The sequence below is a fragment of the Apis mellifera genome, linkage group LG16 (genome assembly GCF_003254395.2).
Source record: "Apis mellifera strain DH4 linkage group LG16, Amel_HAv3.1, whole genome shotgun sequence".
Lineage (NCBI taxonomy): Eukaryota > Metazoa > Arthropoda > Insecta > Hymenoptera > Apidae > Apis > Apis mellifera.
Window position 1 is genome coordinate 1186962 of NC_037653.1, and position 17156 is coordinate 1204117.

General features: G+C 26.0%; 1 protein-coding gene across 4 annotated transcripts in view; it reads right to left on the reverse strand.

Annotated features, from left to right (window-relative positions):
• LOC409604 (nostrin) overlaps positions 1-17156 on the reverse strand; it is a 31660-nt gene that overhangs the window by 1625 nt on the left and 12879 nt on the right. For 2 of the 4 annotated variants that reach the window (XM_026445862.1, XM_016916925.2), the window contains exons 2-6: positions 11461-12054; positions 1437-1525; positions 909-988; positions 663-787; positions 40-501 (exon numbers count right to left, since the gene is read on the reverse strand). In XM_026445862.1, coding sequence (XP_026301647.1) covers positions 40-501; positions 663-787; positions 909-988; positions 1437-1525; positions 11461-12054 — 1350 coding nt within the window. Of the gene's footprint in view, positions 1-39; positions 502-662; positions 788-908; positions 989-1436; positions 1526-11460; positions 12055-14482; positions 16830-17156 lie in introns of those variants that run through there. The other 2 variants (XM_026445861.1, XM_016916924.2) reach the window with 2 other exon arrangements.

A 17156-nucleotide genomic window follows, 5' to 3' on the forward strand; every position in this document is an offset into this window, starting at 1 on the left:
TACTTTAAAAAAAAAATTAATTGTATGAATTATATGTACCTGTTGCAAACGGGGAGCTAAAGCTTGCAGGTGAGCTAGATAAACATTCGCGAGATCTTTTAGAGCGCTTAATCGTTCTTCCTCAAGAAGTTCCATTTGCTTAGCCCCTTTCCTCATCGTGCTTTCATATTCAAGCCTAGCTCTTTCAGCTCTCACACTCACTGTATAAAATTCCGTGTCCGCCCTGCGGGATGAATCCTCGGCCTTTCTCCTCCTCGCTTCGAGTTTATTAGCTTCCTTCTCCGTCATATGAGTTGAAGATTTGTTATTGGTCTGTTGACTCTGACTGATCGTTTGCAGCCTCGCTAAATCTTGTAACCTCTCATTTTCTCGCGCGCAAGCGAAACTTTGTTTTTTACTTTTGATTGCAATGTTACGCCACTCATGGAGAGATTTCCCAGCTTTATCCACGGAATTCTCGATAGATTTTCTCGAACGCGCTTGAGCCTCTGCTACTCCTACCTGTGAATATATAAACACTTTTTAAGTTTATCCTTTTTAGTTTAAAATTATTAGATAATCATTCATACTTTATTCAGTTTATTACGAATGATAGTACGTAATAATATTTAAAGAATATTATAAATTACACGAAGAAAAGAAAATTTTCAAAAGAAACTTACTCTAAGTGGTTTGGCGAGTTGTTCGCTAAGCGTAATTCCCCAGAGCCTATGAGCTTCAGCAGTAGCCTCCATCTCCTCGCCGACACATCTCCATGCCTCGTTCACGCCTCCGCTACCGTTACCACCTGCGTTACGAAAGCTATTAGTTATATTTTAAGGTTATCTTTCTAAATGGATGTCTCTTATTTTGCATTTTACTGTTAAATCGATCAATGGAATTTGTTGAACTTGTTGAAATATAAATACCTTGATCCTTTGCACATGCTTTAATCAATTTATTTCCCAATTTATTAAGTCCTTTGGCATAATTCGCTTCTAATTCCGCTCTGAAATAAAAAAAAATCTATGCTAATTCATGCTAAAATTGCGAATATATTAAAATGAAGCATGCGAATATTATAAGATGAAGCAAAGAAGATATACGTATGCATATACATTAAAATATAAAAAGAAATGATTAAAAAAAAAATGATTATTGAATAATGATAATTAATTATAATATTGTTACGATATTGATCATTTAATATGTATAAAAACGTATGCCTATTTTTTTGAGAAAAATTTAAAACATCAAATTATGCATAAGGATATGTACAAGGACATATAATAAAAAGTATATTTTTAACAAATGCAAAATAGATATAAGTAATAATAAATAAAAATTGTTTATTATATATATATTTATAAAAATTGAAATTTTATAAAAAAATAGACATACATATTTTTGCATTAAATTATCAAGATGTTGAATCAACGATTATCGAAATAATTCACCTTTCATGTAGAATCGATGCCAATTCCTTGCAAAAATCGCCACCTTGTTTTACGTACCTTCGAACATCTTCAAATCCACCTTGTCCTCCCTGCAAGCAGAAATTACAATTTATGCAATATTAATTCTTTATCTATTTTCAAGATTAAACGGTTGAAATCGTTCTATGCTTGAACGATTATGGGTAATGATAAAGAAAACTCGGAAAATAACGAAATAGAATATTTCTAACATATCTAACGAATGAGTTACAACGATTTCTTTTTATATTCTTGTTGACTCGAGTTCCGTGCACCTGGCGGAGAAAATAATAATTACCATAAATAATATTTTCGTTTCACTTATTCGTCGATAGGCTCGATTATTTTTATATCTATTACGGAAGTAGAAAATTTTGACACACTATGAAACGTTATATGAAAAACATTATTGTGAAAAATGTTTCGAATAAAAACCAAAAAACTCTTGGTTATAAAATGAACCGATTATAAACGCAACATTTATTGTTTTTATCATTAGTCGTGTTACGTATAGTTTTATATCAGTATATCAGAAATATTTTTCTTGATCAATGACTGACTAGTTTGAAGAAATAGTATAAAAAATTAAAAATGTATATTTGACGTTACGCCCGACTCAATCTTCCGAGTTATTTTCCGGCTAGACGACTTTCTAATCCAGCACTATGGTAAAAATTCATTTTCTTAAGCGACTTAAGTTTAATTGTTTTTTTCAAACGAGATTGTTTGAAAGATTTGAATACGTAGAAATTTAAAATGATTTTAAAAGAAATTTATTTTGATATTATTTTAATTCGATGAAATTCTTTCAAAAATTATAATATTGGTATATTTAATATAATATTATAAATATATATTAGAAAATTATAATATTAATCATAATCATAATATTAGAAAGTTAATTACAATTTGTAAAGATTTATAATTGAATGTTGCAAGAGATTTAATATAAAAAAACCTATTAAGTAAGAGTAATAAAAAATATTGCTTCATTATAACATGTTAATATCTATTTTCTTGTTATTTAAAATTGTTTAAAATTAAAAAAATTCAAATGTTAGTGTAATAATTGAAAAAATTGAAAATTTATAAAAATATTAAAAATTATTGAAATAGCTTTTTAATAATTTATAAAATATATATAGTAACAAGTAACAAAATTGTAATCATTATTGAAATGCAAATAATTCACTAAATATGAAAAAAGATATAATAGAACTATGTATGTCAGTAAGAATCAGTTAAAAAAACCTTAAATATGATATAGATGTCACCAGTTGTCAAGAAACGCGTTAATTTAATTAAATACATACAAAAAGAAATATATAGTTATTCTTTCGTCAGATTTAATGCTAGCGTATTCATTGTGAAAGAAATAATAATTAACCACAAAGAGAGATTAATTTTCTAGTAGACATCGAAAGTAAAATCATTCGATAAAAATGAACGTATTCATACGAATTCATTTGCAAATAAATTTATGCGAATTGAAAATGCAAAAACAAAATTATTGATGCCACATACATATTTACAATTAAATATCGATGTCGAAACTTTTCCAAGTAAAAGGTTAATTAATACGTCAGATTAAATATTATATATAATATAATAGGTAACCAAGCATATATATATATATATATAATGTTATAAAAGAAATTAAAAATAGGTTAGAAAATAGTAGAATTAGATTAATGGTATTCAACAGGTGATATAACTCTATAAAATCTCTTTTAGTCATATTCTGCTAATTTTTTTTTAATTATAAAACGTAGCAAACAACAAAAATAATTTTATATGCAAATTCAAATCGATATAAATAAGTATTTTGCATAAATAAATATCAGAAAGAGATGAAAATTGCGAAATTATTTAAAAATTTCATATTCACTTCGAAATTTTTGTTATTTTTATTGATTTGAAATTTAAATAAAAATTAATTTGTATAACTTTCTAATTTTTCATTTAAAACATGTTGTGGCAATAATGAATTTCATATAAAATAAAATATAAAAATAAAAATTTAATTTTTTACAATTTAATATTAATGTTAACTAACGATGAACTTAAATTTAAAAATTTTAGAAATTAAAATGTATTAAAATTTTAATTCTTAATATAATATTATAATATTTCTTAGAAAAAAAAAAAAAAGATTCTTAATTTCGAAATTTTCAAATATCATGAGTTTCAAGAATTTCAAAATTTATCATTACAATTATTAGAATAAAAATAAATCAGATTTCGATCCTCTCTAATAAATATTAATTAAAAATTTCAACTAATAATAAATAATATATTTTCAAATGTTAATATTAAAAATGATTTAAATTTCATTCTAAACCTTGATGCGTTAAAGAATAAAGATAAAAAGTCTATGCTCTATTCTTAAAATTCAATTTGAAAAGCATCGAGAATTAGTTTCAATTCCCAAGTAGTTTATGAGGAGAAGCGAGGTTAATTGGGAGCATCATTCATCGCTCTTTTAATAAATGAAAATAGAGGTGAAATATCGAGAGATCGCAATCGACGCACAAGGTTCCTTTCCCTTTTACCTTCGAGATTTCCTCGGCTTAGGTTCACGTGACACGGTGAAATCGCGGAGGTCGCGAGTACTATCACCATAACCAGCTATTAACGCACGTATACCTCTCACGAACCTCGTACGGTTTCTCGCCGCCTCTGCTTTCTTTCGTACGTCAATTTTTCATATATATTTGCAATTTATATTACATTATCTCTTTAACACGCAAACAACCATTCCCTGATAGGCTAAAGAATAAACTATGATACAACTTGAATTTGTTATCTGTATCGCTAATTAGATAAGATAAGATACAAGCGTCATCCTTGTAAGATACACATTAAAATAAAACAAAAAAAATTAAATTAAAATTTGATTATGATTATTTTTTAATAATAAAAAAGAGTTATCTTTGATATTCTAGAATTTGTATGCAAACAGATTAAGATTAATTTTTGAAATAGTTTAAAGATTTTTAAATTTATAAATATTTTTAACTTTTATTAGATTATATAATTTATTTTTATTATTATTATCCATAATTATATTTTTTCTTTAATCTTATATCTATTATAAATTGTATTTAAAATGTAAAATGGTATTCACAATATAAATGATCAAATTAAGATAAAGATTAAAATAAAGATAAAAAAAAAAGAAAATTTTCTTTAATTTTTCTTTAATCAATCAATTTTTTTATTCAAAATTATTTATAGATAAATAAAAAGAAATATATTATTTCCTGAAAACAAAAACTTAAATTAATGAACAAAAATTTATAAAATTAAATAAAAAAATATATCTTTTAAATAGTTTAGAGACTCGACAATTTAATTTAATTGAATGTTGAACACAAATTTAAATATAAATTAAAACAAGAGCTTAAATTTTCTATATTATTAGAAGTAAAACTAACAAAAGAGACTTTTATCCTTATTTTATTTTTCTCTAATACATTGTAAGCATTTGGTTTGCTTAAAACACATTAAAAGGACCAAGAAATCTCTAAGTAAATTGATGTTATTTCGCATAGAAAGTCGGACAGGTCGAGCAAGTGCTAAAATAGTTTTCGAAATGAGTATAAGTGATATTATCACATTTAACGTAGTTGGTTAAAAATATTGATGTAATTTTAATTTTAATTTATCTGAAAAATTTACAATATAAATAAAAGTATTTTATAGTACTAAGTATCAAATAAAGAATAATATATAAATATCACAATGATTATTTTAAATATTAAAAAGAATATTGAAAAAAAAATTTTCATTAAAAAAAACCAAAATAATTTTATATAAAAATTTAATATTTGATATTTTTTTCTTCATTAAAATGTTAAAAATTATTTTTTGTTAATGAAGGCTGTTTTATTATATGAAAATCTTATCTTTATTATATGAAAATAATTATTTTTCTTTAATGTTTATCAATTTTATCTGTGTTTTTTTAGTTTGATAATATAAATTTATAATATATCCAAATATTTTTGTGACATGAAAATCTACTTTAGTTTTTTTCGATATTTTTTCCTTAATATCTAATCAATGATATTAAATCAAATATTTTTTTTATATTCTGATATTTATGTAACATATTGCAAAACATCGTATGTTGCCCGTATGTTTATATTTATTTCAGATTTATAATATGGAAGTGTTCGAATATTTTTCTGATTGATTACATATATCTCTAAGAGTTATATACAGAGTTGGTAAAAAAGATGATGATGTGTAATCAAAATGGAATTAGTATCATTTTTTTCAATTGTTACAATCGCATATGATATCATATCGTATATGTAAGTATTATAGAGTATACATATATATATATATATATATTTATATATATGCATACATATAAATAACAAAGAACACGCAGAAAGAAATAAAGTCGGTTATTTTCTCCATCCAACTTTCTCACACTTTCTTCACTTTGAACGTTTGTTCGCTAGACTGGTTATATTCATTGCTCACAACTATCTTACTGTTAGAAGAAAAAAGTAGCGGGTGATGTGATCAGGCTTGCCAGAAAAAATTTCTTTATGAGAAAAGAATTCTCTATGAAGATAGAGACAAAATGGAAAAGAAATAGAGTGTTTTATTTATTTGCATTAAAATTAAAAAAAATCTCTTTTATTCTACTAATATAAATTCAAATTAAAAATAATAATTTTGTACAAAATTTTAATATTTGCTTTGATGCTTTTTTTGTTTACTAATATATTTTACACAGACTATATATAAAATATTTTTTTTCTCCAATAATTTAAATATATTATTAAGAATCTTGTTTTATATAATACTATATTAATATCTGTTATTTTTTCTTCCATTGCTTTTTTTTTTCATTCTTCTCACAGAAGAAATTTTTCTAACAACTAGTATGTGATGTTAAAATTGTGAGATAAATTTTTATATTGAAGACAATGAGGAAAATTAGTATCATGTTAGTTAGTATCATGATATATATTATAATTAAATAAAAATGAAAAAAAAAATAAGGGATATCTTATTTTAGTTTTAGTTTCTAAATACAAAAAATAACAATAACACTTCCACAAATATCATTTTTCAATTTTTTTCTAAAATTCCTAATATGTGATGCATAATAATATGTAATAGGATACCATATTTCCCCTTCCACATCTACTATTCCTAAGTGAGAATTTGCACAACCTTGAACATGATGAAGTTAGTGGGTTTCTCGTGACACTTGTTGACAGGAAATGAAAATATTCGAACGAAAGAAATGTTTTCTCGCATCGCATGATCGGGAAATTCTTCGAGATCCGTGAGAAAGGAATTTCTTTAGCTTGTTACGCACTGTTGACTATCGATGGTCACGAAGCGACCAAAAACTGTGTGGTTAGATTCGAATTTATCGATTTGAAAACTCAAAAGTTCAGTCAATATTGTAGCAACTCTCGAATAAAATGAATGGTCAAAGTTACTTTCAAAAAAAAAAAAAAAAAAGAGAATCTCTTATTGCAAGAAAGTACATACGAAAAATTTTTTGAAAATATTAGAAAATTTATGAATGAAAAATAAATTCTTCAACTTCATGAAAATATCATAAAATTGAAACTAGCTTTTAAGTATATTAAGATTTCATAGTTATTCCATGTGCAAATATCGGAATGTCAGTTATATCTGCGAGAAAGTTGCTTGTCGTGTAAATAAATACATTTGATTTATTTCATCTGTCTTTGTAATTAGTGTCATACATCGTTCATCTTTTTGCAATTCCTCGTGAAAATTCGCTGACATCGAGACCAAGTATTATTTATTTATTTATTTATTTATTTAATAATATCGTTATATATATATAAATCTGTTATTTGTTGATTTTTTGATGTCATATTAAAAAAATAACATATTTAATTAAATCAATTTGAATTATTTTATTCGTTTATTTATATCACAAATTGATATTTCATTCATGAAAATCTATTTTTTATTATATTTTGAATGTGCAATGATAATATCTCTGTATAATATTTAAAAAAAAGAAACAGAATGATAATGGTAATAATATATATAATAATATAAAGATATATAATATTTGATCTACATTTAGAATTTTATAGTAGGAGGAAAAAAAATATTTTTAATAATTTTTAAATTTTAAATTTAAAAAGAATTATTGTTGAAACATCGTTTGATACAAGTCAAATGCAAATATCGAGGAAAAAGAGATTTTTTAGTTTTTATAGTTTTGTTATTAACAAAAAGTAATCATTTCAACATTTTGATGCAAATAGCTTCAAATTTGAAAAATTTATTAAAAATTGAAATACCATAAATATTATTATGCGAAAAAAAATTTCTTGATTATATTGTTTTCTTTTTTATATTAAATCAAAACATTTTTCCTAAATATTATCTGTAACAAATTTTCTTAAAATTGTTACAGATAAATCTCTCTCCTTTTATTGTTAAGATACTTTATCAATTTTTTTTGTCTATCATCGAGATATATTCTCTATTTTTATACAAACTGATAATATTGTTGTAAATTATTATAATAAAAAAAAAATAAATCTAACAGAGATATAAGAATATGCAATAAATACTTGAATTCATCTAAGTACTTAATACATATCTTTGTATTATATCATTTTCAAGTATCAATACGAATAGAAAGCATTACATTGTATTGCATTAATATCTATCAAAATATGATTCAATTAAAATTAATTCAACATTTATCAGTTTTTGCTATCACATCAAAGAAATGATACGGCATTCAATTAATATAGTTTTTAACCTATATTCTCTCTATATCGCGAAACATTTGTAGAAATCGACAATCTAATCCTTCGACTTTGTTAATGTTTGTAATTATTTTATATCTGAATTTTATAGATATAGTAATAAGCATTTAATCTCAGTATGATAAATCATGATGATAATTGTTGCATTTACTATATAATATTTGTTTATATAACAATTAGAAAAAAAGAAAGAAATTAAAAAAACGAAAATTTTGAGTGTATCTTACAATAAAATACAACAAAAATATTTATAATGCATAATGATTTCACTTTGAAAGATTTAATTTTGAACAATATTAGTCTTGAATATAGATGGATTCAAAAATAGCGACTAAAATCTTATTATGTTGTCGAACGTGATTCTCTACTGATAGTTTTGGCACGGCTTCTTTTAATGTTTACCGACAATCGATAAATCGATTAGCATGCCTTTGGTATTTCAAGTCATGCTGTCCAAGCTACATGCAAGTTCACACTTACTTGGTATTATCAACTAGCCTTGAAGATTCGTAAATACAATGAGAACGTAGCTTTATATAGATGGAAAATATCATTATCTAATGCTTGTTTCTTTCATAGAAGAAGAAATTGATGTTTTTTTTGTTGACGTGCGAATTCTCACATTGAAAATAAGGGGAAATTAAAGAGTGAAAAGAAGAAATAAAAAATCCTTTTCTATTGTATTGTTAGAATCTAAGGCAGTGTTTTCTAGCAAGATGTGTCTTATAAAAGTGAAATTTGAATAGTTTTAAAAGTAATTATTTAATTTTTTCTTAGATATAATATTCAGCATTTCTCATATATATGAGAAATTTAAAACCTTGATAATTTTTTTTTGTGTAATCTTTGTTAGAAAAAATAAATTAAATCTGATTTTAGAACACATAAAATTTCAAATATCTCTTGAAATATTTATATTTGAAATATATATATATATTTAGTATAAAAAATGCTAAATAAAATATTTTAAAAATGATAGAATTTATATTAACTAAAAAAGAAAAATTATATTTTTTTTAAAATTTAATTAACTATCAAATGTTAGACAAAAGCATTAAAATAGGACAAAAAGGAAGCATTGATCTAAAGTTAGATTAGCTTAACGAGAATAAATTAATTTAGCTTTAGCTTTTTTTACGATCGAATTCACACGATAATACAGGTTCAATTATTTAAATGATAAATCGTCTCTAAAAGATCCTATTACGTTTATCGATATTCACATAAATATACTTATATTGTGATGTAAAAATGATCTTAATTTTGATTAAAAATGTTTGTAAACTTATTATTGTTATTTTTTAATTGAATCTCCAAGTTAACCTAACCTAAAATAAGATCCATTATTTCTTCTTCTATCTCTATTTAAATGCATGAGTCACAATACTAACTACATCAATTTCTCCCACTATTCTTAATATGGAAATTCACGCAACAACCTTCATCAGGAGGTATTCTACATTTTGATAAAGATACGCAATAGTGATATCATACATTTGCTGCAATATAGCATAATTCGTAATTTGAAACGTTTAAGTTAAAAATCATCGTTATTTATATTTTTTAGACTCTTGGTGAGTTTCTAAATTGTGAACATTCAATTTAGCATTTTGATATAACGTTATTACACATTTTTATAATGATTTAAAGCATTCGAAATTATTTTCATTGCACGAGCAATTATGCAATAGGGAATAAAATTATAAGTCATTGCACCGTGTCGCTTCACTCTTACACTAGATGGGCCTAAATAAACTATAATAAAAAAAATAATATTAAGTATCAATTGTAAACAATATCAACTATTAAAATACAAAAATAACATATATATGAATTATATATTGTATATAAAGAATTAGAAATATTCATTGCTAATAAGTTTATAAAATACCTTTTGTTTCTCTATATAACTATACAGAAACTAGTTCTGTTCAACCGTGTAACTGATAATGGTCTCTATTATTAGTTTAAATTTTACGATGATATTACGTATGTAACGATAGTTTTAGTGGGCAATGTCGTTCCTTGCAATGTCATAAGTGAAACAGGATGTCTCGTGATCTTTTGAAAGAGCAATGTATTATATAACGTTAAATTAAAAAACTATTGCGAATATTATTGAAATGACAATGTACTAACATATATATAACACATATATTTAGCATTTCAATGAACTTTGAAATGCTTTTAATTCGTTATTTTTCAAAAGATCGTGAGACATATATTGTTCCAGATACTTGTAACGACATCGACGTAGAAAGTGCGCACTAAAATTGTTACTAGACACGAACTACAAATAATACAATTGTAAGATTTGAACTAGAAAGAATCGATATTAACTAACTTGAAACATTTGTAATACTAATACTAGTTTTTATTTGTTCCATTAGACATTAATATTATTTTTTTAAATAATAAATAATTTTCTAATATATACTTCGGAATCATATTGATTTTACTCTATCGTTTCCGATATATTGAAGCATTTATCTTATAGATTAAAAGATAGATTTGATAGAGAACAAGTGACACATTTTTATTTAGCTCTAAATAACAAGAAAACTAAATAATTGTTCCAATTTGTATCATTAAAAAGATCAATTAATTTATAATAATATAAATTATTCATTACTTTTACTTTTTATTTTATTCTATTTATAATTTGATTATATTATATGATCGTATAAATATCACGATTTCTTTTTTTCTTTTGTTTTTTTTCAAAAAGAAAAAATTTACTGATTATATAAATTAGTCGATATTGAATGAGAACTTTTCGTTTCCTTAGTCATAAATTACAATTTCTTTCATTTTTAATTAATTTTCATTATTAAATTTTTTTAAAATAAAAATTTCCTTCTTTTTTCTTTCTTTTAAATATCTTTTTTCGATTTTTGATTTTGACCAATTATAACTTAAAATGCAATATAACAATTGATATTGCACAATTCTATTTTAATAACAGAACTTTATGAATCACACAGGTCAAGAAAATATTGTTTCCAAATATAAGAAAAAAAAAATTCTAAACTTTTCTTCCACAATAGTATGAATTAGATTATCTCAAAGGATCAGAAATATTCTGATACACATATATATATATCTTATCGAGGTCAAAAGAGGAAACAAGTGGAGGACGATCCACCTTTGCGGTAGATAAAACGAGATAAAACAAAGAGGACGATGCTTTTTAACAAAATAGAACAATGTACCTCTTCGATCTCGTGAACAGAAGATGAATGAAGAAGATGAGTGGAGGCCATTAACCCTCTGATTGACCCCAGCATTCTCCTCTTAATTAGACCTGCTTTTCGAGCATGATCCCTGCTCTCGGTCTCTTCGGTGACCACGTTGTCTCTCTCGTCGTTCTCCGTGTCAGAACAAAGCTTGTCCATGCTGAAAGAAACCGGGGGAACTATCGTTTCACTCTTCTCATTCAACACGGTCTCCGAGGTGGCGATATTTTTCCTTAAACCATTTCCATTATTTTTCACTTGCTCTCCTGCACTCGTCTTCGCGGAAACGACCACTTCTTTTTCCGGAGATGAATTTACATCATCTTTCGACAGAGAGGACAAACCGAATTCCTCGATTCTGGTGATCGATCCCAATTCCCGAGTTTTCGCCTTGAGCAGGTCATAAGAGGCACTGTTGGACTTGGAAACTGTAGGAGCAACGGATTCTCCGCCGGAAAGAGCACCGACAGCTTGCAATTTCGCGTGTTTGTTCACAATCTCGTTGATTCGAGAGGTTTCGTCGCGTAGCCAAGTTCGCATTTTCTCCCATGCTTTCCCCAGCCGATGTTTCTGTAATTTTAAAGTGTTCGTTTTCGATCGAGGAGAAATCCAACCGGCACGACGACGATCGGATCTCGGCGATAATTCTTTCTCAATTTCTTTCGAAAAGAAAAAAATTAAGATTCGATATATAGGGAAAACTAAGTGTATGTAATAAAAAGTATACAGTATTTTTCGTTAAATTCATCTCTCTTCTAATTATATTGACTTACGAAAGTCAATTTATAGAATACCATTCTATAGAAAAATTCACCTAATTTGAAAATTATTGAAAATTGATTTGAATGAAAGTTTTTGTGTATGTAATAGATTACACGTAAAGTAATTTCTTTTTGGAACAGAAAATCTCTTTAAGGAACTGAAATCAAAATTTCAATATGTTTTCATATTTTGAATACAATTTTACCTGGAAATTTTTTTTTGTATCAAGCATTATTGATAAAGCATTAAAATGTGATTATTTTCTAATTTAAAATTTTATTCTATTTCGCATTACAGAGTTATATTTAAAAAAAGACTTTTGAAGCCTTGATTTCATCATAAAATATTTCGCCAGAAATGAAATTGTTTCGTGAGTAATGTTCATATATTACAGAAATTATTTTATTTAAATTTTTGAATTGGATGAATTCCCTATAAGTGTGTAATGGACACATGATTTTGATGAAATATATTATAAGGTAATAAAAGACAAAATTTTGAACAATTTTTTCCTTTACATATAATCATCTCTTTAACAATGGTCAAGATATTTCAACAAAATTTTTATTACATTGAATTTCACTTATATGTGTTTGCAGATGTATAACAATATACATCATTTATTAACCATTTATATAATAATTGAAAAAAAAAAAAGAATTGTTCAGAATGTTGATCTTGACAAAATATTTTAATATTATTGAAATCAATCAGGTAGGCTTTAAATTTTTTCATAAATACAATAATGCTTGCTTTAACGTGCGCTCTTTATATCAATTCTTGAAAATGGAAGTGTGAAATGCTGAATAAGATAAATTACTGAAGGAAATTTGACACCGATCTAACTCACATTTATTTCCTCATTCATTCAAATTGAAATGGCAAAAATCATATATCCGAGTAATTCGATTCGAATTTTGAATACTAAAGCGAGTTTTAATTGTAGATATTATTTATCTATAAAAAAAACATAATAAAAAATAAAATAAATAATAAATCAATGTTTCAATTACATTTATTAGATACTTTCTACTCTTTACTTTTGTTGCACTTATTTAGATTTTTAAAATTTAATATTATTAATAAAATCTATTTTTTGATTAATAATACTATTGCAAAAATATTAATTTTTTTATTAATATTATATTTAGATAGTATCTTTCAGAAATTATGATTTTTAAAATCTTATTATTTTAAATATTCATTTTAAATTATCACCATATTTATAATATTTACAATATAAGATTAAAAAAACTTCAAAAATTAATTTTATAGAAACTATCAATTGTAAATTTCTTTCAGTTTAAATTTACATTTAAACTATATAACAGTGAATTTAAAAAGTTCTATTATTTCTTTAATTATAAAAATAATAAAAAAAATAATAATAAAATAATTATTATAATATAAGAAAACATATACAAATATTACATAGTTTTATAAAATCTGTGCAATGTTATTCTACAAATAATTACAAATGATTGTTAAAACTTAAAATTGAATATTGATAAATTATATTTAAAATTATGCATTTTTATAATACATCATCATTATGTTTAATTATTTAAGAATAATTTCACAAAGTTTTTGAAAAAGTTATTATAGTCATGAATTAAAATTGTTTGTTCAATTTTTATTCTTCAAAAATTCTTTTTTTAAATTATTTAATGATAAATAATATAACTCTTGTTAAATTAACTGAATAATCAGCTTGAAAACTAAAAATAAAAAATATTAATCAAGAGTCTTTTATTTCCTAAAAGTATAAGGTCTATAAAGTAAATATATTTATAATTTTTTCCTGTGTTAAACAAAATAAGAATATTTTAATATTAATTTTGTGAAAATTTTTCACAACAAAAAATGACAAAATCTTTTTTCATTTATTCTAGTTATTTAAAACTGTATTTATTATAATTATTGTAATATGAAATTGTATTTATTATTTCGTTATTAAATCCGTTGTACGTAAGTGATTTTTTACCACATGATCATGTTTTTTTTTGTTTTTTTTTTGTTTTGAAATTGAAAATAACGAAAATTAACGTACAAATATATGGTAAAAAATCACTCGTGTGCATAAAGTCTTATATTTATAAAACATTCGAATCTACCGCTTATATCAATGTGTCGCCATCTATGTGACTAAACAATAATGGAGAGTTTTGTCAACAAATTACCTAGTTTTCCCTTAACCTTATCGCCATCCGATTAAACCGTAAGTCGTCTTTAATACCTTTGGGTACAATCCGTTTGGTCGGGTGACATTCGAGAAAGTATCGTTCGAATATTCAGGATCTGAATAAGATCCCGAGATTGATACAAATTTTGCATCACATCCGTCGCTTTCCGATCTGACATATTTCTTTTCCTCTCTTCGATCGTACGAATTTGGATTTCTTACGTTCGCGTACAAATTGTTCACTTTCTCCAACGACGATTCGATCTCTTCGTGGGACACATCGCACGTTTCTTTCGGTGAATTGATTACGTTTCCAACCTCAATCGATTCCACGTGGAATTTCGTTTGGCCGATACGAATTTCATTACCGTCCGTCTCTATCTCGCCCTCATCCTCGCAGTTGTGTTCGCTTTCTACGACTTTCTCGCTTTCGATTTCATCGAGCACGTATGAATTCCTAGGAAAGTCATACAATTCATCTTGCGTAGATTCATCTTTACCATTCTCGTTCGCGATCGTGCTCGTGGTCGTGGTCACGGTCGTCATAACCGCACTTTTCTCGAGGACAGATCTTGCAGGATTATCATTCGCGTGTAGAAAACTGAAGCTTATCTTCGGCACTCCGTCATTGTCGGTTTTCACAGTGGAAACTGCGGTCAATTCGACAGTATTTTTGTGTCGCTTCTCTCTCGTCTCCTCATTCTCGTATTTCTCCAGCCCGTTATTACCCTGAATATCGGTCGTCGACTGCTCGTTCTCAATCGCAACGATCGTTCGTTTCTCGATCAATTCGGCATCATCGGATTTGGCTATGTCTGGAAATTCGTGACAACAGTGAATTATCACTGGCGCTGGAATATCGTACCATATTGAATTACTCTTGTTGCCGTTTCCGTTGCTATTGTTATTACTATTCAATAATGATAGCTTTCTGACCGATTTCAAAGTAGCCCACGCATGTTTCGCTTCTTCCATTTTTTCTCTCGCACCATCCGGATCGTGTAATTTTCTATTTTTACCAATAATTTTTCACAAAATCACATAGTGTGATGATTGCACCGTTTGTAGAACAATACCATAAAATCATAATAAAACCATTTAATCTAATATTTATACGTGTTATCTTTGTTTTCATTGGTATTATTATTTGATTATTTCTAATTGTAATGAATTGATAATTCGTTTATTTTTTTTCTTTCGTTTATTTGTGTATAATGTATCGTTCGAATTATATACGAATCAAACGATTTCATATGTAATTTTTTTAAAAGAACTTTATCGATCGAAAAACGATTTTTAATTCTATTTCATACAATTTTTGATATTGTTTTAATTTATTTAATAATTTGTCAATACTGTATATAAATTTTCAAAAACTGTACGATTAATTCTATTTCGATATATTATTCAATTATTTGCTTTCAAAATCTCCGCGAATCGATTGTTTTCTAGTCACTTTGAATTGAATTAGTTTTCGCTAGTGGTCATCTAGCTCGCTTCTCTCCGACAATGAGAATAGTAACACGATGTCACGTCAGTTCGAACGGCACACCCGACACTTGCATACCACGAGTTCCACACGACCCTTCACGGTACATTCAACACAATTTACTAGATTCTGTACTTCCGTGCAATTGATTATCTCGTTTTGCGTGTCAAGATGAACAACTGATTTAACAATTTCAAACAATTCGATGGTGTCATTTTTAATGCAATTAAAATTTAGCGATCTGTGTGGCTAATATCAATATTATAGGTACGAAAATTAAAGAAAATTACTGAGCATGAGTTACTTTTGATTCACCTATTGTATTTCGAGAATTAAAAATTTGATCGATCGATTGATTCTTGAGTACACGGACAGACAGCGATTCAACGACGATATGACCAATCAAATCCATGTTGATCGACGATGTAAAAAGAATCGATATTGGACTGATTCATCGTAGTTTAGTATCGAATCAAATTACAAATGTAAACGTGTGATCAATTCAAGGTTAATTATCCAACACCCGTGCAGTTGTATTACACGTACAATGTGGCCGAAGAGATCGTCCCGTGATGTTTGCACGACAACGTTTCGTTCGTGACTGGATTCACGCTGGAACCTGTGTTATACAACAGCGTTGAACAATTATATCCATATTATGTTGCGTACACACGTATTACACAACCATGCAAACAGTGCACCGTGCCATACAGTACCTCCACAAAAATATAAGTCACGATTGTTTCGCGTGAAAATTTAATCTTGCTAACAGTATCATCCTGTCGACGCGACGCATCGTATATCTTCGAGACGAACTATCGTTGTCATTTTTAATCGGATCATTTGCATCCATATCGTTGATACACGAATAAAATATATATCTATATAAATAAACACGGTGAAGAAAATTTTTTATTGTTAAATTTTATATATGTTGTTTTATCATATATATTTGGAATCTGATATGATTAATAAGATATGACAATATCTTATTAATTTAGAGAGAATTTATAAAATATACAACATGTTTTTAAGGTATGTTTCTTTAAAATTAATCGTGTTTTATTAATTGCATCTTATAATTATATAATCTAACATTCTAATATTCTTTGTATGTTCATTTTCAAAAAATGAAACATTATAATTGAACTTATGTTAGTCTAATTCATGTACATTAAAATTTAACATTCTTAGGAAATATTTTAAAAAATCGTTTTCATATTAATCTATTTAAGACAT